This window comes from Anopheles nili, chromosome 3 (genome assembly GCF_943737925.1).
Source record: "Anopheles nili chromosome 3, idAnoNiliSN_F5_01, whole genome shotgun sequence".
In the NCBI taxonomy this organism is placed as follows: Eukaryota; Metazoa; Arthropoda; class Insecta; order Diptera; family Culicidae; genus Anopheles; species Anopheles nili.
This window is the reverse complement of record NC_071292.1, coordinates 63,902,943-63,925,632: the sequence shown is the minus strand read 5'-3', so window position 1 is coordinate 63,925,632 and position 22,690 is coordinate 63,902,943. Positions and strand designations below refer to the sequence as shown.

The following is a 22,690-nucleotide window of genomic DNA, read 5'->3' as shown; positions in this document are numbered from 1 at the left end:
AGCTGTCAAATCAATGCTCAAACTGTCCATGTCCAGGCACAGATTTTACAGCCGGGTTACAGGGTCAATTCATTGAAGGCAGCTTATCTCCGGGAGTGTATGACTTTACACGCGATTGTGCTGGATTGGAAGATCCTGATGAGGATAATACATTTGCAAAAAACCCGACCAACTTGACTGCCGTAAGGATGAATGCAATTGCACTACGAATGTCAACGTGACAGCTGTGATGCTCTACGTCAGGCGTGTCTACCAAGTCTAACGGTACAAATAGCACAGCTACGGGTCCATATCTACTTTGTACTCCCGTATTGATGCGTAAAACAGAATAAACAACTCTAGTAACGGTACTGTGCGTTTCTCGTCATTCCTACGTTTTATGTGAAATCGTTTGCATTTGCTTTCAAGGTCAGACTGAGTACCGTTTTGTTAATCCTCTTTCCCGTTTTCGGTAAGGACTTTGACCGCTTCAGATACTTCGGGTGTGTTTGTAGTGCGTTGTTTACAAACGTACGTACGCTATGGCACACTTATCAAATATAATCACAATATCCAGCGCACCATTGCTTGCCCACGGTTGGCGACTATTCAGTGCAATTGCATAAAAACTCCTTCCAGAGGTCGTCAGGCCGCAGGGGTTTTGAACGGACTGTATTATCACTTGATAATACAGGGAGCTTTATCATTCCCTCCACACTTTCCACCCGATGTTTCCCCCTTTTCTGGAGCGAACTGATAAGTAGAGTAAATGTTAATCTGGGACGTATTCGCGAACGTTGCCTATTTTCATTTCACTTTTCCTTCGCAATCCGTACGAAATTGTCCCACGTGCAGTAGTACGATTCAATTCATACTTCCTTTTCAGTGCTAATTTTTGCCGTTTAGCTACTGCAGCCAGAAAAAGAAAATGTCTCTGTCGAAACCGATTTACACTTTACTCGGTTCCTACCTGGAACAACTCTTCGAACATCCACTGCGCACAAAAGCATTAACAAGGTAAGATACTTGGTTCGGTAGCTTCAGGATGCTGTCATAATGGCGACAAAAAGAGATAAAACTTATGGACATTCCTTTGGCGTGCTCTATTTTTCAGCTGCGTCATCGCGTCTTCCGCAAACTTGGTTTCCCAGAAGCTAGCAGGCGTGAAGGAACTCAACAAGGACTCGGTGATGGCGTACGGGCTGTTCGGGTTGATCTTTACCGGGCCTCTGTCGCACTTTTTCTACAGCTGGCTGGATCGAATCACAAACGACACCCGGTTCAAGAAGCTCTTTATGGTGCTCGGTGAGCGGGCATTATTTGCTCCAATCATAACCGGCCTGTCGCTGTACTTTATCTCGCGGTTCGAATATAAAAGTCATGATGAGGCGCTCGGTAACTTGCTTACGCAGTACAAAAGCATCCTACGGGGCAACTGGAAATTCCTAACGCTGCCGGTGTTCATCAACTTCAACTACATTCCACCTATGGTAATGGGAACGAAACTTCACGTGGGTTTAAGCAAAAGGCATATAATCAAAGACATATTTGGGTTTTCTCTCTCATTTAGCTACGCGTCCTTTTTGCCAACATAATCGGTTTCTGCTGGATGGTGATATTGTCCACGAAGAGAAGGAAAGCAGAGCAACGTCGCCAACAACAGGAACAGGCAAAAACCAAGTAAAACTGATGAACTGGAATAACTGACACATGGAGTTCGTTTGAGGAATTGCATTTAGTTGCGGAAGCAATGGCTTTTGGGGGAAAAATAAGCAAGTTTGGAAGCCAACGCGGCTGCGGTTATGGGGAACATAATGTTGCAATAGTTTTACTCTGTCAAAAGTCAAGGATATTATTTTGTTTTACTTAGTCGAAAATAAAGACTGTTGACTGCTAAATCATGACGGAGTTAATTTGTATTGCTTTTTGTCCGTTTCTGTGGAGCCTAATCTGAAGGAGAAAGCATACTAACTGATCCACGTTGGGTAATAAAGCTCAAAATTTCAGCATTTTATTAGTGTCAGAGATTATGTGCTCATTTATTGATTAGAGAAGGGTTTGAAGGTCATCGTTACGGTCTTCAGTGGGAACTGATTACAAGGGAACTTTTGGTAAAGTTGTGTTTTGTTTTTAATAATGTTTTTTTCCCTACAAGGATAGCGCTAAAATGGCATAGGTATGCTAATCTTGAAATGAAATTATTATGCTTTGTAGATTAGTTGACTACACTAAAGGATAACTAATATTGCAATCGCGAATCGAACCGAAAGCATTTCAAAAATACTTTTCCGAACAGTACCGTTTAAACCGAATCTGACTAGAAATGAGTATTTGCAAGAGCAGTCTACTAATCGCAAGAACGCCATACAATCGTTCAAGTAAGGTATAAACACTCGTTAATGTCCTTGCTTTCCACTTCCCGCGTTTTGTCTGCTTTGTGTTGCATTGACACGAGATCAGCTTTGATATGAACAAAAACGGTTCAGCACTACTCCCCTTTGACGAATGATTGTTTCTCACTTGAGGCATGCCTCTAAGGCGTCTTAGGCATTTTATTGCAAAATGCTAACGCCGAGCTTGATGTTCCATCAATGCTATTGCAGTTTCCCCAACGGACCGAGCTGCTCTTTTCCGGGGTATGAGGTGGACCTGGTGATGAGGTGACTAGTCATTAAACCACAGTTTGCGTGAAATCTACATGTGCCCGACGATAGATAAGTTTCCATGTAATCCAGCTACAACGAGGCGGAACGGGGCTATTACTGCCGATGGGCGCATTTAGCTTTTGCTGCGACTACGACTTCTGGAGCGACTGCCGCGGCTATGATAGCTGCTGGCACTCGACGCCGATGATGGTGTCGGTCTACGATATGGTATTGGACGTTTGCGAGCACTTTTGGGACGTGTTGTAAAAAAAGAGCGCAGTTCCAAACACGTCGTCGGTAGCGGTTTTAGGAAAACAATTGACATATAATGTAATGTTAGCATGGGTTAGAAAAACACTCTAATATTTCCACCTGAAGAGTTATACTAACTTACCAACATAAACAAAAAAAATTCAAGCTTTACCAAGAACACAAGATCAACGAGCTACTGCTAAAAAGAAGGTGTCAACGAAACGTGATATCCTAAAACGGAAACGCGAAAATCCAACCAAAGTACAAACTGAACAGAATAGAAAACTTGCAGCTGATTGGTGATTGGATTTGGGAAAGAACATATGAGAAGAAAAATGAAGGTAAGCATTTCAAATATATATATATATATTTTACTGTTGAAAAACAAATGAAATGTACACAAAAAGAAGTACTACGTGATCGAAACTCATTCAAAAAGCACGGAAATAGCTTTTGTCCATAAAGAAGAAGAAAAAAGAACACGGCAATGCTGCTCGCTGAACGCTAGCGCAAAAGAGCGGAGAGGTAGGTCAGGTAATGCAAGAATTCATCGTCGATCCGCGTGACGAGCTTGACGTCTCCGGCTGGACGAGGACGATCGCGAATGGTGCATCGATTTGTTTGTATCTCGTCGTCCACCACGCGATCGCGACCGTGATCGCCTTCTATCACTCTGCCGTTGTCGACGTTTGCCGCTTCTCGAGTGAGATCGGCGGGACGAGCCGCGAGACGAGCTCGAGGAGACAGACGAGGACGCCGATTCTGACGGACGTCGTCGTCGTCTGACCTGGAGCTGCGAACGGGAACTACTGGGTGGTGATCGGGAAATTCTTCTAACATTGAAGAACGTGATAATGAAAATGAAAAATATGAATTGAACGAACGGAAATAAATAAGAAAATAAATAAGTAAACTTCAATCACTTCAGCAAACAAAAACATTAAAAATCATAATTCACTAGGCGGAACCGTGAGAGCAAAGCATATTTAGCCTAATTTAAAGCAAGAAATGGTGCTCGGACAAGTGCACTAGATCTGTACGTCAGATTGCCTACCTTGTGATGCGGCGTCGATCTAGAAACGAGGGCGAACCAGCCCGACGGGGTATCGAAGGTGAACGGGACGCCGTCCGGGAGCGTACGGTAGAGTGGGAAGAGTGGCTGCTGGAACGACTCCTTGACCGGCTGCTGCCACGCTCCGAAGAACTTCGACTATGTGACGAAGAGGAACGGCTTCGCGAACGGGAACTTGCAGAACCGCTGCTAGAGCTGCTGTAGCTACGGGACCTGAGGTGCAGGTTGCATCAATAAAAAAAAAAGATTATCATTAATTGAACGCAACTCTTAAGAAGTGGTATTCATTAAACGTACTTATGCGAACGCCGTGAGTGAGATCGAGAGCGTGATCTTGAGCGGCTACTCCTTGTGCTAGCACGTGTTTTACCGCTGGAGGAAACGCCGGACGCATGCTTGTCTTTTGAAGTTCCTGAAATTTTCTCCTTCAGTATAGAATCCACCGCGTGCAAGATCGTCGTCTTCGTTAGGCTAGCGGCGTCTTCCGATCCATCAGCGGCAACGGCACAGGCACCGACCGTGCTTAGTATCTCGTGAATATCCTTTTTCATCTGCGAACTGCTGCTTTCATGCGATGCTTCCAATCTGGCATCGGTCGACTTCTGTTCGGCAGCAGGTACGTTAGACGATACAACAACCGTTTCTACTTTCACATTTGATGGCATCGGTTGCGGTTGGGCTTGCAGGATTTGTAACTCCCGTTCGCGATTTTCTCCGACACGTGTTTCAGCGCCCGTTGTTGCGTCCTGGGCCTTTCCTGTGAGGGTCTTCATCGCTATGGCACTGCTTCCAGTTTCGGAGACAAATTTCTTCTTCTCCAGACTTTGTTTAGCTTTCGCTGCCAGATCATGCTTTAGAGCCTTCAGCAGGGAAAGATCTTGCTGTTCTCGATTCTCGTCGTAAGTTGGAAGGAATGCGTCCAGGTTATCTCGATCACGTTGCGTGTCGGTACGTTCTCGCTCACGGTCTTCATTATCCGACTGCGAAGAGTCCGATTCCGCTGTGTGAAGTTTTACCACCGGTTGCTGTACAACCGCAATCGAAGATGCATTTGTGGACGATGCAGACGGCGGCGCTGCTACGGCTGCGGACGAGGAAGATTTTTTCGATCGAGATTTTCGTGCATCGGTCCGATCCGGACTGTGCGTGTCAGTGCGTTTGGATACATTTTCGCGCTCGTTTGAGTCTATTTTAGATGCCTTCGCAGGAGGAGATTCTTTACGCGGACGTGATGCACGTTCATGGCGACGCTTTTTCACCTCGGGTGAATGAGTACGTGATTTTGCTTTTCGGACCGATGGCGATCGAGCTCCTTTTGCTGGTCGTTCTAACGTCCCCGTCGATGTAGACTTTCCGGAAGATTTAGGGGACGAATCGGGCGCAACCTTGTGACGTTGTTTCCGAGAGTCTGGGGAAGAACCACGGGACGAATCTCGCTTCTTTTGCGAGGACGAAGCCGACGACGAGGCCTTACGAATTGGAGAGTTTGATCGTGAACGATGATTACGATGATTTGTTCTACGCGGGCTTGTGCCAGAGCGGGGACTGGCCGATCGCTTAGTAGATGAAGGATTTGTTTTGGTTCCGTTTTCGTCAACGGGTTTCCTATCATTTCTTTCCCGAGCAGGACTGATTGAGGTCCTCGATTGTTGTCTCTTTTGTGGCGATGTTGATGGGGCGGGATGGACAGAATCATTCTTTAATTTTCCGGTATCAACATCTCCATTGGCGTTCGAGCTTGCCTTTCCGCGATGTAAGATATCTCGGTACCGTTCGGGATCTCGTCTGGCTGGCGAATAGCTCAGATCCGAATGGGCCTCATCAGACGAAGCGGATCTATCTCTATGTCCCGGTGGTGACGAAGAAGTTTGCTGTTGAGGTACGTCTTTCTCCACCTTTGAAGTGGAAGCAGTGACCGATCGATCACGTGAATCTTTGCTTGACGACGGTGAAGCCTTGCGTTGTCTTGTATCCGTTGTTGAGGATTTAGATTCCCTGCCTTGCGAGCGATGAGAAGATTTTTCTCTCTTCCTTGCTGTGGAGACTTCATCATCTTGCGGACGTAGCCGTGGCGAAGCTCGACTTTCTTTTTTCTTGGGACTTTGTGAACGATTTCGTGCTTCAGCTCGTGTACTATTACGCTCGTGATCGCGATTTCGTTCACGTCCTCTATTCCGATCATCACGTTTTAGATCATGATCACGTTCGCGATCCGTATCGCGTTCTTTATCACGCGGACGATCCGTTATGCGCTCTTTATCACGCGATCGATCTGTGTCACGCTCTTTATCACGCGATCGATCTGTGTCGCGCTCTTTATCACGCAATCGATCTGTGTCACGCACTTTATCACGCGATCGATCTGTGTCACGCTCTTTATCACGCGACCGATCCGTATCGCGCTCTTTATCACGGGAACGATCCGTTACACGTTCTTTATCACGTGTGCGATCCGTATCACGTTCTCGATCAGCATCGCGTTCACGATCACGCTCCCTGTTTCTTTCGCGACCTTTCTCACGTTCGCGCATTCTTTCTAAATCACTTTGCTTGTCAGGACTCCGTTCTCGGCGCTCTGCAGGTTTTGACTTTTCCACACTACGTCTACGAATCGGGCTTCGCTCAGGACGACGCCTACGGCTTCCTGAACGTGACCGGGAGCGGGAATGGGATTTATCCTTGCGCTCGCGCTCAAGTGAACGTTCACGACGACGATTTCTAGATCGGCTACGACGATCAGACTCATCAGCGGCTCGATTACCGTCACGATCACGGTCACGATTGCGACTGTGGTACTCTGCACCACCACGATTTGAACCATATCGATTTTCTTCGTGGCGCTCAGATCGATGGGGTCTTCCTCGGCGGGCATTATTACTTTCATCGTAACTAGATTCCCGGATTCGTTGTTCGTTTCGGCTGCTAGATCGATTTTTGCGACCACCACTGCGATCCCGCGATCGTCTGTTTCTGTCCGCGTATTTCGACCTACCCTCATAGTGGTTGTCTTCATTACGTTTTTCCCATTTCTGCTCATCCGGAGCGAATTTCTTCTGGGAAACGCCAGGAGATCTACGAACAAAGCGTGATAATAATAATTATAAGAATATATCATAACCACAATCCTAGACTCTTCATTGGCACACTTACTTATTTCGCGATGGCGATCGCGATTTTCCTTTCTTCTTTTTTGATGACTTTTTTTTCTGCGAAAAGAATGGAAAATTTCCCAAAACATATTAGACACATAATGACGTTTGTTACAAATTTTAATGCATTCAGGATCAGAAACATCTAAGAACGAAAGATTTGCAAAAAGGGCAATCAATTATACTATGAACTAATATTTGATTGTTGGCTGGATGAAACGCTAACAATTTTAATGCCACATTTAATTGTTGCAATGCACCAAACTAAAGATAAATATTTCGAATGAAAAATTTAAAACGTTGAACAACCGGTCTACATTAAAAACAAACTAATAAAGTAATTTTGACAAAAGCGATGCAACAAGTTCGTATCGATGCTATCTAGAAACAAAGGCAAATAATTGGTATCACCTTCACTCATGTTAGTGATAAATATAGGTGCAAAAACTTAAAACTTAGAATCTTTCTTGCATTGATAAAACAACGAAAATCAGACCAACACGGTTAAACAATATGTAAAGCTATAGATATGTAAATATATATATTGGTGTTGTTTTATGTTGTTTTCGATTTAGAATGAATAAACTATTACAAAAATACCTTCAGATCTTATTTTTTTCGATCAAGAGTTCCGCTTTAAATTATGCGATAAAAAGAAAGTGTTACAACAATTGAATAATATAGTCACACTGAGCATGGAATTGAGGTCATTGTTTTGGAAATATTACGTAACGGTTTCAATTTGCAAACAAATAAAGCTTGTCTCAATACCACCAACGAGACACAACTGTAGAATATAGTGTAAATAACAAACCGAAAGCAGATGCCAAAAATTGAAACAAGAGCGACTTTCGTACGGAAAGAAAGTATTTTTCAAGCAATGTTAAAACTACGTATGTGCGTTCATTAAAGTAATACTCTTTTTTCTTTTCTGTGTTAATTTCTTCTAAATTTTCCATACATGTTTTGTTTAATTTTCGATAAGAAATTTTGATATCGAGTGGCCATAAATATACGTGTTTTGGAAAGCGCGAAATGGTTAACATTGAAATTGTATATTTGTACAAAGAATCAATAGAAGTACACCGTTAAGACATCAAAAGGACCTACCTTATCCTTCTTCGACGATTTTTTCTTCCGTTTCATTTCCCGCTCTGATTCCGACGAGCCATCGCTGTTGGAGTCCGAATCCGATTCCGAGTCGGACGAATCGCTATCCTCATCCCGGTACTTTTTGGAGCTTTTCTTTTTAGATCTTTTTTTTTTGTTGAAATTATGTTAAGCCCATGCATCCAATAGTACGAAGAATCGGCACAAACGTCCAGTCCAATCGATCAAACCAAAAAGTAAAAATAAAAGAGCATTCGAAAAAATCTATTAATATTTAGTAAGTTTTTTGTAGTCAGGATTAGATTGGTTACGTAAAATACTTGTAACTCGATCCCTTATGGAGAATGATAACGATTGAATTACATGATCGAACCGTTGAATTGGTAGGACTCGATGTGTTCTTCACGCTTCTAGAATCTCACGAGACATACGCAGCATGAGAATGCTTTAGATTTTTAATCTGTATGCTATTTAACTTGCTGCCTTTGAAAACGAAAATCGCTACAGCGATTACATCGATTACGAAAACGAGATTACACTACTGCAATGTTGCAACATTTAATCAATAATGTATGACTGAAAAAAAGTTTTTCTAGGAATTTATCAAAAACGTTATTTGTTGATCAATGTTGAAAAATTTAAACATGAATGCACTTTATAGATGATAGTGATGACATAATGAGTAACATTAATTACATTGTGTTTAAATTTCGATTACAAAGTACGAATGAAAAATTAAACTTTTATGAGTTATTGATTACAATTGCTGAAAAAGCATATAATTGCTACTTGTTGTGCGATGCTTTGCCAAATATATGCTATATTACTCTCACGTAATTGAGAACTACATTAAAAACATCATTTTGATACTTTTTTTTTAATCTAAGATCGTAATTTCACGCAAATATACAATTTAACGACAGAATGTCGCAACATTTACTGCCTTTTATCATTTTAAATGCATGATAGCTAACTTGAAAGAGAATATTCGTACAGCATCAGGGTCTTTAAAATAAAATAGTACTTAAAGCAACATTTGCTGGCCGTAGAAGGGTAACCCAATTTTATGGAGTAGGAACAGAAACGTAGATGGATTTTTTGGCGGTATTCAGAGTTATTTTGTCGTTCCGGTTTGTAACATTAAAATTTCGTATTGTTACATCAGTATAAATATAACGTTGTTACACATCTGAGATCGATATGGAAATGTATGAGAAGTAATGACTTTGAAAATTATAGAATTGTATTACTACTTTTTTAATCATTGTGTTCCACATACTGTTATGTAAGAAAAACATTGAAATGAACAGGGTAGCGGATAACCAATTTCAGTTATCAAAACTAGAAGGAAATAGTAGTAGTTAAAGTAATAGTAGTAGTAGTTTAAAAGTGAAGGATTATTTTTACATGTAGTAAACGAAATTCGCAGCTGTTTATAGGAATAATTAATTTTTACCTTTCCATCATGTTAAATATATTTTCATCATATTATTGGTCTGTCTTTAGGAAAAAAGGAGAGAAAAAAGAATAAAATAAGAGAGATTTCCTTTTTTTCTTCGATTTGCAAATTGAGTGGGTTTTGTTTAGATGGGGGACCTATTTGGTTTTTTAAATTATTTGTACGAAACATTACTATACGTAGCAAACTTAAATGCTAAGGAGAAAAAATAAACACAATACACGATATATTTTAATGGCAGGAATGATATAACACCTTAAACAGAATGTCAAATAAAGGAAAGCGAAAAGAGATAAAAAGTATTCAAGCATAAAGCAACAAGGAGTTAAGTACGGCTTGATCTGATATGAAGATAATCAAGCTGAGATGAGGATACTATAACAAAATTTCGAATGAGACTAGTAGCTTAACGCCTGCATTGATTTTTCTGTTTGCACAACTCTATCTATAAGAAATGTTTAAACTATTACAGCTATACCATACCTAAAATAACAGTACTATTGCTTTGCAGTAAGTGTTAAGAAAGTATATATCAAAACAAAGTTTAAAACAAATACTAAAATCGTCAATGAGATATCTTTAAAAAATATAATTGGGATATCAAAGTCTGTTTCATTGTGGACCCTTCTCAGTGAGAACTTATGGGCATGAAAATCATATAACAAATAAGTACAATAAAGAACAATACGAGAAACTTATATAGTTAGGCAGGCACAGCACAAATACTTACCAACTAGAACACGTGATAGTATTGATAATATGGTTTGAATAGTTTAAATTTGAGTTTTTTTATAGTTTGTGTATGTAGAGGATTTGTAAGTTGTTAGCATATAATTTCGCATCATATTTTGTTATTTTTTCGGTTTTTTTTTGTAAACGATGAGATGCACGTTCGTTTTGTGGTGTATGACAGGTTGTAATGTTTGTTTTTGGGTTGGTTTTAGTATTAAGGAAGATACAACATTGTGGCGCGCAATCGGTAAGATAGAGAGTATTTGAGAGCAAAATAAAAATGAGAGAAGATGTAAGATAGAGAGAGATGATGAGAATTAGTATTTTGAGAATAACAATATACACATAAAATTATGTTATAAATTATCGCACAATCTTTATGGAAGTGATGATGATCCACCGACGTGGTAACATCCCCATAGGTTAACCGTCGATCATGTTTAATCGGTCAACTGCTATACAGCTGATTAATGAAAGGTACCCAGTATTACAGCCACGTTTAATTCCTTCATTCATTGAATTCGTATCTCCCCCTTTGGTTTGAGACTTGTTAAAAGTTGGGATCTATAAACCTATTCCCATAAAAAGTACGTCCCCCCAATGTATCACAGCTAATAGATAAATCATACGATTTCTATAAAGCTAACTAATAGTTTACAGCAAATTCCTAAAAGAAAAACCAACGGAATAAATGAGACAACAGAAACATCGAGTGTCGAAATAGATTTCTCATACTCGTTTACGAACAGTGCCGTAAATTGTGTTCAACAAATTGCTAAAAGAATTCCCGTTCACGTAAAATATGTTCGCAATAATCGCATTGCTCCGCAAGGATCAGATTATCATAATTACCTTTCTTTTTTGTTCTTCTTCGATTTCTTCTTTTTATCCTTCTTGCGCTCTGGACTGGAAGATCTACAAAGCAAAAGAAAATCCATTAGAAACACCCATTTACGCTGCTGTGTAGGTTGACAATTGGCATGTAAACTGAGGTACTTACGCATCCCGTGCTTTTTTCTTTTTCTTCTTTTTGTCGTCCTTTTCGCGACGCAGTGTAGCATTGCCCTTGGAGTTCACCTTACCACCATCGCTTCCATCACCGTTTTCCTCGTCCCTGTCATCGTGCTCACCGTCTTCGAGCTCTTCAGCGCCCTCTCCTCGCCGTTGCTTCCCATTGCGGCCACTTTCCTTTTCCGGCGAAGGAGTACGCACCAGCGCGTACCGCTTCCGATTGGCTCGTTCCATCTCTTTGGCCTTCTCCTTTTCCGCAATCTCCTTCTGCAGTGCTTCCGATTTGGCGAGGTCTTCCTTCGCCTTGCGATCCTGATCGAAACTTGTACCTTCGACGAAATATTCCGATATACCGAACGCCTCGCGCAGTTTGGCGTTCTTCTCCTGCTGAGCCTGAGCGATATGATGAGTTTCGCGTACACTGTATGGGTGCGAAGAAAAAGAAGCGGAAAAGACACATTATGGGTTAGAAAGATTTTGAAAACCGAATAGATAGACATCAGACAAGGAATAGTGTAAAGTACATCGGTCAGCCAGCAGTAAAATAAATTCGATAACAACAACATTCTCGTAGCCTGGACATAAATCATAAAACCCACAGAAAGCCACCGGAAATAGGTGCCTCACACCCGGTCATGATTACCTCACAAAGCTATGCATCGCTTGCATGCAAATCGGAATACTAGCACCAGTGGTTCTGTTTGCGGCGGCAGCAGTGGTTGTGCGGATACAGAGCTTATGCTGCTGCCGATGCTGGTGCCGAAAAGGAGGCGTATGATGATGATGATGTTGGTGGTGATGGTAATAATGGTCCGGATTGGGCTCAAATTTTGTTAGCTGCACTGGTGGGTGATTTTGGCAACTAACTCGCAAACCCTCAGATCCCACCGGTGGTGCTGACGTGTCACTAGCCGGTCGGTGCAACTTTCGGTAATGGTTGGTATCAGGAGAACCAGGACCCGACGAGGACCCATGGGACGAAGAACGGTTTCTTTTGCCGTAGAGCAAAGCCCGCGTATTGTTTTCGTAAACTGGCGTAAACAAACCACTTGCCGTGGATGGTATCACACGGTCATAGCGGTGAGAGCGATGTCCTGACGATGACTGAGCACTCCTGGGTTGACGTTTGGACCGGGAAAATTGCACGCCAACCGGTTGGGTAACACAAACGCCTTCCTCGCGGAAAACATTGGCGTGAGCCCCCTGTGGTTCACGACATTCGCCGGTTGCCTTCGCTACCATCAGTGATCCGGCACATGCGCAATGGCAGTGACATCCTAGGGTGCTGGTACCATCATTTACATTACCGGAGACTGCGCCAGGATTATCCAACAACCCAAACGAACCACTGTGCCTCGGCTTGCTTGCACCAAACGCAGGTGCCGGATTTTCCTCCATAGCCAGCGAAGACAAACATAATCCTTGCAGGCGAAGTTGCTTTTGAAGTTTCAGCAGCATCTTTCGATTGTTCCAGTGCAATATGCTCGAGCCAGCGCCTCCTCCGCCAGGGTGCCCCAGTGGTTTCGTATTGATTCTACGATTTTTCCGCAAATACATCATGTTTTTCGTCATACGCTGTTGCCGTTTTCCTCTTCTCGACATCTGCTGCGAGTCATTGATTTGGATGGCGGATTTCAATTTTCTCTCACCACCGAACGGCCGTTCCCCATCGGAAGCGATTGATTCCGAGGATGAAAGTGGCCGGTATGGTGGCGCCTGATTCGAACCCGTTTTAGCTTCATTTTCCGGGTTGGTGGAAGAATCGGGCGGATCCATTTCCTCCATATTTCCACCCGTCGGTGAGTCGTCTTCTGCATTGTACCGGATGTCGTGCTCGAAAAATTGCTCCTTCGGCAGCTTTCGATTCGGGAATTGGGAAGGATTGGTGGTGCTGTTGGATTTTTTTCTCATCGCTGCCAAACGACGGCGAAATTTGGTTGCCGGTGAGAGTTTTTTCTTCATTCTCGACACACCGTTTACGGAGCACAAAGCTCCAGATTACAAACGAAACGAAAATTGAGTGGTTTGTATAATATGTTTTGCTTAAAAAACTATGCGTTTCAGGAAGACGTTGATTATTCGACAACTTCGCAACGGTGTGTTGTTTCGAAGATCCGTAACAATATTAACAATCCAACTTGTTCGGAAGACAGTGGATCCGGTTAAATATGGTGCGTCTGTTGGCACGTTGATAACATTCTAAGCTTACACCTCCTCCACGCTCGCTGGTCGTACACTAACTTAACACTATTTGTAAGATGCACCCAAAGTACGGACTTTGGGATTTGTGGAAGACTTTTCAGTGATCTGCTCGAAGCGAGAAGGATAAACTACCTCCCAGTGATCACATGGCGATTATCGTAATACGTTTTCTTCGACCGGCGCGTCGTTTTTTCACACCGGGCGGCTTTTTTAATTGATTTCCTTTCCTTTACATATTAGCGTCGAATGTCCTCGGGCGTGCTGAGCCATGTCTGAGCACGTCTCGTGTCACATTTCCTTTGCACCAATGAATCCATCCTCCAGAAGGAACCGCTGTTTCCTGCCGTTTGTCCATGGTCCATGGTGAAACGAAGGCTTTAATATCCTTGAATATCGATCCACAACTCCTCCAAGCGTCGAGGAGATGGCCGTAAAATTTGCTGTAAAATCACTGACTCGAACGTACCCAACAAAGGGCGGTGGTGGAAAATCACACCTTCCCGGATGGAATATGGCGTTTTTTGAGGCAAGCAGGACCTCAGAGGTCCTTGCTGCCCAACTAAACTAGTGTGCACTTGGAACAGAAACAGAAGACCCATATAAAAAGCGCAAAAATATTCGATCTGCTGGAGCCTTCAACCCCTGGCGGAGGCCATTTTGACACTGCTTTGTGAGCCTGACTCCGAAAAACTCCTTTCGCAGCATCAGCCTTATCCAATGGACAGAACTGGCGAGAGCGGGAAAACAGACGCGTGGAAAAAAGTCCGTCCACTATGCACTCTCTCGCGGGTGCGGGACATAATACACGCCGAAAGGACGAAACAACCCACCCTCGAATGGCGATGTGTGTCGTCGTCCTTGGGCGCCAGTGCGCATGATACAACGGGGAGCCGGAAAAGCCGGAATTTCCACGACGATGCTGGGAAAGCAGTCGCTCCCGGAACACGGTGAGGTTTAGTAGTTACCGACCGGCAATTACTAGTGAGAGTGGCTGAACATGAGCACCGATTGAGAACACGAATAAAAACAATGCCGCAATGTACGTGAAGGAGAAATAGAACGACGGTATTTTCTCCATTTACCGGTACAATAAATGTATTGCAACCCATCAAATGCGTAGAGTGAGGTGTGTGCAAAAAAAAAAGAAATTGAAGTTCATCTCATAAATTTAATTTACTTTTAAATATTCCACACATGCACAACAGGCATTAGATCGTGTGATGCGTGATTTTTTTCCAGTCACGGAAAGCATATTCCAATCGGAACAGTGAATTCCCCTCCACACGCGCTGAGAACCCGGCAAAGAACCCGGGAAAGAACCAAACAGCACACCGGTTATTGCTGAGATTTATATTTTTGGCACCGTGCTTCGCATTGCCAGCAATCTGTGTGTTCTAAGCACGAAGCAAAACGTGCTGCGAGATTTCTTTTTGAACCAATTTTAAAATACACTCCATGCACAGAGTGCTGCTTCTGCTCACTCAGCCGGACGGAAAAGGGCATAAAATCAAACAGAGCTTAGCTTACGATGGAATAGGGATGGGAGCGGGACGATGACAGCAGCCCCCCGCCTATTGAGGCACATAAGTGAGCATAATGTTATGTACATAATTAGACGAGCCACACTTCGTCATTTCGAAATGGGTAATGAGAAACTAAATTCACACAGCCCGAACCTATACGTGTGTCGTGGTGGTAGTTTTTGGCTTCGTTCGTGTTTGCTGATGCATCCATCACTTCCATCGGTGGGCATTATGAAACGTGTCTATGAGAGAGCAGATTAAAAACAGACCGATCTGCGCCTTTTACCCGTCATTACCGTAACCATCTTTGAGAAGCAGTTGCCATTTCATTTGTTCGAGAAGTGCCATAGCAGCATACTACCACCGCGATTGCCATCTAAACAACCGTCCCTGTCCCACCCGGTTGGCATGTCCTTGTTTGGTTGCATTTGCACCCTTTGATCGAAAAAAAAACAAAAATAAAATAAAACGGCAGAATATGTCGCATCGGGCCATTGTCAACTGTTTTAAACCCCCCCTACCACCACCACCATCATCATACGTCCCAGAGATGGTTCGCAATTTACTCCTCCATTTCACAACCAAGCTCATCCCTCTTCCTGCCGCTGTCGTTTTGTGGAATCCAACTCTTGCCATCTTCTCCAGCAGGATGGCACAAAATGCGTAGAAACACAAACAGATCTCAACTGGATATGGTGGAATGGGGAGGGTGGGAGGTGGGGAAGGGGGAGGGGGTACATGCTCTCGCAAATGGTACGGAGAGCGATTGGAGAGCACCATGAGAAGCCAGTTCTGGGCATCAACCAACCAGCCAGCAAGAAGATGTACAATCAATTTAACATTCTACCCCACTCGCGGGGCGCATCAGTCCCTTTCCCCTTCCCTCATGCTCGTTTCCTCAATCCGATCCGGACTCGGCGGAGTCACGGGCAGACAGGGAGACAGCGTGGGGGGAACAGGAGATTTCTCGTTGCTTGTCTCGCATAATTGTCTCGGCGTACTATTCCGAGCTGATATTCCGTCGTGCATTCCGTCTATCTGTTGGATTTTTCAATCGATGAGAATGAGACGCTGTCGTTGGCCATAACGTCGTTCTCATAACGTCGCCGAGTCATCCTTTTGACCATCATCTAGCTTTTATCCCACGACCATTGAGGAGGGGCGGGGGGATTGTATATCACATCGTAGCCCTTCGTATATTGTACCATTATTGTGGAAGTCTCTCCAAAACCTTCGCCATGTGTGCCATTTGAAACAATCCATCGGCGGCGCTCTGGTTCTCTATTCAAGCAACAGCAACAGCAACAGCAACAACAACAACGAACAAAAAAAAGCATAATTGTCCGTTTCCTTGTGTTGCAAAAGTCGCTACCACAGTGGCGTTAGTTTTTGGCGTTCGCGCTTGGCTAAATATTGCGATCATGTTTCATTTCATCTTCGCTCACTCTCTCAACTCTCCAGGCCTCGTGGCCAGGCCTCCAGCAGTAGGGTGGCGGATTTGAACCCCCCGGTGAAGGGAGTGGTGGGAGGTGGGACTTTGTTTGTATGCCGTGCCGTGCCGTGCCGTTGTATACTACTCTACTCCTAATTCGGATGCTTCAGGCGCAAGCATCTGGTTATCTCGCGTGCTCTCTCTCTCTTTCGCACCCTCGCCGGTTTGGCCGTTCCGGTTCCTTCATCACGAGAACCATACCACCCCCCCCACCACCCCCCGCGCAATAGTCACATTCAACCCATCTCCAAGAAGACACTTAGCAGCAGCCGAAGCAGCGGCAACATATTGGATGCTTGATTCGTTGCCGTTCGTTTCGATTTACCAACATGCCCCCCACCTTCTGACATGCTGGCCAGTCTCTCCTAGGACCAGGGGCATGGCTGGCTGGCTGGCTCTCGCTTTAGTTCTGTATCTCTATTTCCTTTGCTCTCGCGCACCTTCTTCTCCTGCTTCTGGGTGCATCCTCGCGCTTCCTTGGCGTCTCTTCCATCGGACCAAAAACACATTCAAGGCCTTGAGCTCCGAGATGCATTGCGCTCTCCTCCCACCACCTCACCCCTGGCAGGTCCACGATGTGGTGCTGATCGTGTGCATCACACCTCTCTTTCGCTTTGCTTGTGTGCGAGCACAACCCAGCGTCGTCGTCGTCGTCCCTTCGACAATCCCAGGAGTAGTGGAGATCCAGCGCTTCCACTCCAACTTATCCTATTCCGTACGCCATCATCCATCAATTCTCAAGAAGCTACCGCAGCATACACACACACACACACGTGCTCGTACGATTGGGCATGTGTGTGTGCCCGAGTGTACGTGTGTGTTTCCGTAAAAGGGGTGTTCAGGTTCTTGGCGTCGCATATATCCAACACGTCGTTTCCAACATACATATATATCGGGCGGTGGTACGGCCAGCAGCGGAGGGTAAAAAAGAAAAACCACATTCTCTCCGTTGTACCTCGAGTTATTTTTGAGCATCACCAACTTAACCAACCAACCAACCAACCAACCAACCAACCAACCAGCCAAGCCAACAATCTCGGAATCAACTCGTTTTCTTCGCCTTTTACCATACGGAAAGAATAAAGGAGGTTCAGATGAGGTTTCCCTTTTTTTCCCCCTATCTGTCTCTCTCTCTTTCTTCTTTACCTTCTACAACTCTTGGTCTACGACCGAGACGAGACGATGGATGAACAGACGGACGGACGGATGGTTCTGGTTTCAACAAGAGAAGAACCAGACACGGGACAAAACGGGCGAGGGGAGAAAAGCCGAAGCATATTATGCTGAAAAACCTCAACCTCATACCTAAACGACAATCGACAATCGACCCGGAGTGGGTATTAGAGCGAGAGAGGGCACACCACAAAGCTCGGGGGGTTGTGGACGTACGTAGAGCAACAAGAGTGCTGCATAAGATCCCCGTGGGTCTCTGGCAAGCTGGGCTGGCTGGCTGGTTGGTTGGTTGGTTGGCTGGTTGGTTGGTTGGTTGGTTGGCTAGCTAGCTAGCTAGCTGGCGTACACGACGTGTAGACGTACGTTAAAGTATGCCCGCTTCTATTCTACGTACTCGAAAAGGAAGCTCAACTCAATCGCTCGCCGTTCGCCAGTAGTTTCGTTGCGGCGTTGCGGCAGGGCAACGGTTGCGGTTGTTTGTCATTCGTGGCGGCAGCAGTGGTAGTTAAACGCCCGTACCGTAACGTACCATTTGTCAGTTTTGAAGTTCTATTCAGCCCGTCAACAACAACGTGCAGCGTGAGAGACGCGTGAAGCGACCGGTCCAAACGAGCAGAGCAACGGAACACACGCAGGATTTTTGTCGTCGTTGTTGTTGTTGCTGCTGATGCTGCTGTTGCCTGAGAGTTAAGATAATTGATGTTAAGTGAAAGATAGCTCGATCCACTCGTGTGTCGTGGGTGAGCAGACGGCAGTGTGTGCAAGAAAAGCGGCAGTACCTGTGTGTGACATGTACACGCCGCCTCCCGTACGCGAAACGTCATAGATTTTAGAGCAACAACAAAGCGCTCATCCATTCGTGTGTCGCGTTCCATGCGGCTTCGCACACATATGCGGTTTCACATCGACGAAATTAACGCACACCGTCGGGGTTAGGTTTAGGCCGTTGAATCCACCCCCGGAACTAAGCCGCCTCTGGTTGCGAGTTGGTCGTGAGTGAATTCCATCATTCCGCCCGCCCGCGATCGATCGATCGATCGATCCCGTGTCCGTGACATCCGGCGGACCATGTCGGAACAAAGCGATGATGCGAAGGAAACGCTCGGGGAGTACGATCGGAACCTGCTGGAACAGCTGGTCGTGAACGATTGGGGTTTGAGTACGGCCGCATTCAAGCGGATGGTTTGTAAGTATCGATCGCACGTTTTCGCAACTTTAATCGAAGGATAATAATAAAAAAGGGCAGGCAATGCGGCGGCAGGATACGACGATGGGAGGGTGGAGGTCGCCATGACGAATCGGTAATTACTGCAGAACGCATCATCAACGCCGCGGCATGGTCTTCCGATCTTCTGTGTGTGTCTTTTCTCGGTCTCTCTCTCGAAAGTGAGTGTGGCAAGAATAATCCTTAATGTCGATGTTCTCTCTCGCACGCTTTCCATTCGCACGCGCATGCGTGCGAACACCCAACGTGTGCTCTTCTATTTACTTCTCGAGTGTGTGTTTTCTTCTCTCTCTCTCGTCGACGATCTCCGGGGTGTTTGCCTCCCCTCAGCCGCCCAGAATCCAACATAAAAGCATGTGTTTATACACTCAGCATTAAAAATATCCATTGGTATGTTTTTGCTCTTTCTCGATGTTGCGACAGACTGTGGAATAGACGAAGTCAGCCTGGTGCTGATAGAGGACGCCGAAATCAACGAACTGTTCAGCGATCCCCGGCTGCTCGGGCAAAAGATATTGTTCAAACACCGGCTGCGCCAGTGGCGGCAGGATCAGCAAAACTTCCTCACCAACATCGCGCACATCAACCATCCCAACGGCAATGGGACCACGTTCGGGATCCCACGCCAGCATCTACTGGCGATGAATGGTGCACCGTACAAGCGAAAGTATCCCTTCGATCCGGATCCGGCACTTCAGCTACATCCGGCATTGCCACCATCCGACGACGATGTTATCAGCGTGAAAACGGAGCACGATTTTGTGACGAGCAACGGGAACGGGTTGGTGAAGCGGCGAACGGAGGAAGACTCTCCGTTGGCTCCGTTGGCAACACCGTATGCGGTCAGTTCCGGTGTAGTCGTTGGGACACCGGTCGCGAAGCGGAAGCATGAACAACCATCGCTAAAAGAGCGCACATCCGGAGCCATCGGGGACATTCCGGTGCGCATCGATCGGGACAGCTTGCTGCGGTTGCTGCAATGCTCGCAGTCTGGCCGCTGGATCGTGAGCAGCTTCAAGCCGAACGAACCGCTTGAGCGAAGGGCACAAACCATCATAACGCACCTGATCGTCGATCAGTTTTTGCACTTCAACATTCTGTTTAAGCATCGCATGATGAGCCATTACGCGGATGTGATAAAGGAGTTGTTTCCTGCGGAGATGAAGGAGGTCTATTATGCTCCCCGGAACACGGTTAAGCGCAACACGTCCGGGAAGCTGTTCGATCGCTACACGAACCAACGGTTGCGCCACAAGGAGCGGCTACCGCGGTTGAAACCGTTCATCGCGGATGAATGGACCGAACACAAAACGTTCGCTGAGCTGGCGATTCTGAACGAGGCCATGCAGACTGCCCGTGGGCTGGCGAACGTGGACGATGCCACCGGTAGCGAGGATGGAAACGTCAGCAACGATTTCCTGCAACCGGTTGCGACGATGTTTGTCGAGGGCGAGGACCACCCGGTGAACAGTGAAGGCGCGGTGGATTATTCCACTAGAGAGGACGATCAGTGAAGCGCCGAGATTGCGGCGATTGTCGTGCCAAACTCGAGATTTGCCACCCCCTAATGACGAATCATCATACGCATGCAATACTCTCGATCGCCATATTACAAATCAGACTAACTACAATTTATTTAAAGTAATTTGTGAGAGAACTCTTGCGACGGACTACTTTTTGTCGATCAAATATATTAGGAGCACAACTTACAATGCAGTAAAGTTGGAAAAAATATATCAAACGTGTTTTTATGAAGCAAATATTTTGCGTAATCGAGCTGGAGTGTTATGTAATTGGGCAAACAAGTCGGTCGAAAGTGAACGCTAGGCGGATAATGGTGATACTAATTGAAAAAGGGCAAACTTATCTAATTGATAATTTGTATCTTGAAAAAAAAAACAAGATAACCCAAGCCAATTGTTTTATCGGCAACCAAATCCAGCGTTCCGAGCAAACGGGACTTCGTTTTACGCATACCGATCTTCACAATCACGGTTTGAGGAACTTAAACAATTGATTAACAATCACATTTTTTTAAATTTCAAATCTGTTCTGAGTTTTAAAATATTTGTGATGTGAGTTTTTTTAGTTCATAATCTAGCCGTGCATAACACTTATTGGAATATGTCCTTGAAAATATGTTCTCTTATGCTTATATGTAAATTGAGACTCTTTCCCTCACTAAACAGTAGCAAGCTACTCTGAGTCATATTATCATAAGTGTACACTGTGCAAAAAATAATGAATATGAGCAATCCTTTCCTTTGCAAGGGTCAAGCCAAACCCACAGGCAAAGGACTGAATTTTAAAAAAGGATCCCAAATGTCCCCTCACACTAAGAGCGCATAATTTTGAACGACCCCATTAGCCGGAACTGTTGTGGCCGATATGCTTCAGTGCGTTTACCTTACGCCGTATCGAAAGAAAACTATTCGTAGCGAAGGAACCGAGAAGCCCTTGCAGAGCAATGGTTTCACCGCAAGGCAGGATTAATCATCAATCAATGTGGGGAAAGAAACCGTGCGCAGGTGTAGAGAGCCCGTTCGAACGTGGGCTGTATTATGCTGGCCGAACGTGGGGGATATTTTATGAGAAATAACTGGCGGTAGTTTGCCACACTCGTAGGACATTTGATACGTCGCATGAAATGTGTGTACTTACAGCAATCTTCCAAACTCGTCTTTGGGTAGATCAACGGTTCCGTGGTTCATCAGCTTCGATCGATACAGTTCAACCTTGGCACGAACTTCATCCTGGCTGAGCCTAAAACGAGCGACAAATGGACACAGTAATCAATTAGAATTTAGTTCATTTTTTTTGGTCATGTCATGCCAAACGATCGATCGTTTCCCAACTTACCCTTGGCTTTCGAGCACTTCTTCAAGTTCGGCACATTTCACTTCGATCTTCCGCTTCCGTTCGTGGTCTAGTATTCCTTGATTTGGTTGACGGTTCGATTGTGCGTCCAGCTTGGCCAGGTCGTCCTCCGTGCGGTAGTTGATGTTATCTTTCTTACCCGGTCGCACAAAAGCCACATTTCGCTGGACGTGGCCGTTAGTACCGGAACCGCGGGGTGTTGTGAGACCGATGCCATTGTACATCTTCCTGCTGGTTGGCTCCTATCCGCTGCTGATAAGTTCTCGCTGTTGTACAGTGGTGTTCACAAGGCTTGCTGCATGAATCAGCTCGGCCGCTTACGGTCGGCACGGTCCGGATTGTTCGATGTAACTATGTCCACACTATATTGACTCCGCCAACGGTGCTTAGAAAAAGCACGGAAAAATCAATACTCCGCGCCTTCGGAAGCCGAACGAAATCGCATTCGTTCTCGGACGCCGGCAAACACGGGAAAGGCGTCGCAGTTTTCGATGCGCACTTTGTTATTACCTTCTGTCGGCTAGAGCCAGCGCGAGCGTAGTTTAGACAACTTTTCGATAACAAAACTGTTCTATTGGTACAACAACACCATTTCACTTGATTTAATTCACAGAGCGTGCACTTTTGCGTCCCGAGAATGTTCGGCCATCACGCACTTTTCCGTCGGTTTTGACAAGCGCCGTTACGCTGACTGTCATGTCAAATGTGACAGTACGTCAAAAAGACCGTTGTAATGCCAGTGATGAATGGTATTGATAACGATTATTCTGAAGATGATAAAATTATTCT

The 22,690-nt window shown here is 45.0% G+C and overlaps 4 protein-coding genes across 5 annotated transcripts; 2 read left to right on the top strand and 2 right to left on the bottom strand.

The window, feature by feature from the left end:
* Window positions 1–366: 366 nt before the first annotated feature.
* LOC128725120 (PXMP2/4 family protein 3) lies at window positions 367–1,857 on the top strand. Its single transcript, XM_053818839.1, has 4 exons — window positions 367–451; window positions 866–996; window positions 1,094–1,469; window positions 1,550–1,857. The coding sequence occupies exons 2-4, from the start codon at window positions 908–910 to the stop codon at window positions 1,661–1,663; spliced, it is 579 nt and encodes a 192-aa protein (XP_053674814.1). The 5' UTR covers window positions 367–451; window positions 866–907; the 3' UTR covers window positions 1,664–1,857.
* A 1,443-nt stretch (window positions 1,858–3,300) lies between these two features.
* LOC128726804 (serine/arginine repetitive matrix protein 2-like) lies at window positions 3,301–9,708 on the bottom strand. The gene is made up of 7 exons (XM_053820631.1): window positions 9,664–9,708; window positions 8,208–8,352; window positions 7,099–7,154; window positions 5,342–7,020; window positions 4,246–5,275; window positions 3,931–4,161; window positions 3,301–3,706 (listed from the first exon to the last, which is right to left on the bottom strand). Exons 1-7 carry the CDS (start codon window positions 9,672–9,674, stop codon window positions 3,424–3,426), a joined length of 3,435 nt encoding a protein of 1,144 aa, XP_053676606.1. The 5' UTR covers window positions 9,675–9,708; the 3' UTR covers window positions 3,301–3,423.
* Window positions 9,709–10,829: 1,121 nt separating this feature from the next.
* On the bottom strand, window positions 10,830–22,535 carry LOC128726805 (serine/arginine repetitive matrix protein 2). 2 transcript variants are annotated; one of them, XM_053820633.1, is made up of 4 exons: window positions 21,884–22,535; window positions 21,686–21,787; window positions 11,399–11,830; window positions 10,830–11,313 (listed from the first exon to the last, which is right to left on the bottom strand). In XM_053820633.1, exons 1-4 carry the CDS (start codon window positions 22,123–22,125, stop codon window positions 11,247–11,249), a joined length of 843 nt encoding a protein of 280 aa, XP_053676608.1. In that variant the 5' UTR covers window positions 22,126–22,535; the 3' UTR covers window positions 10,830–11,246. The 2 variants fall into 2 exon arrangements, with proteins under 2 accessions (XP_053676608.1, XP_053676607.1); XM_053820632.1 differs by lacking the exons at window positions 21,686–21,787; window positions 21,884–22,535 and adding an exon at window positions 12,053–12,971.
* LOC128726806 (uncharacterized) lies at window positions 18,762–20,689 on the top strand. The gene is made up of 2 exons (XM_053820634.1): window positions 18,762–18,985; window positions 19,448–20,689. The coding sequence occupies exons 1-2, from the start codon at window positions 18,868–18,870 to the stop codon at window positions 20,536–20,538; spliced, it is 1,209 nt and encodes a 402-aa protein (XP_053676609.1). The 5' UTR covers window positions 18,762–18,867; the 3' UTR covers window positions 20,539–20,689.
* Window positions 22,536–22,690: the final 155 nt, after the last annotated feature.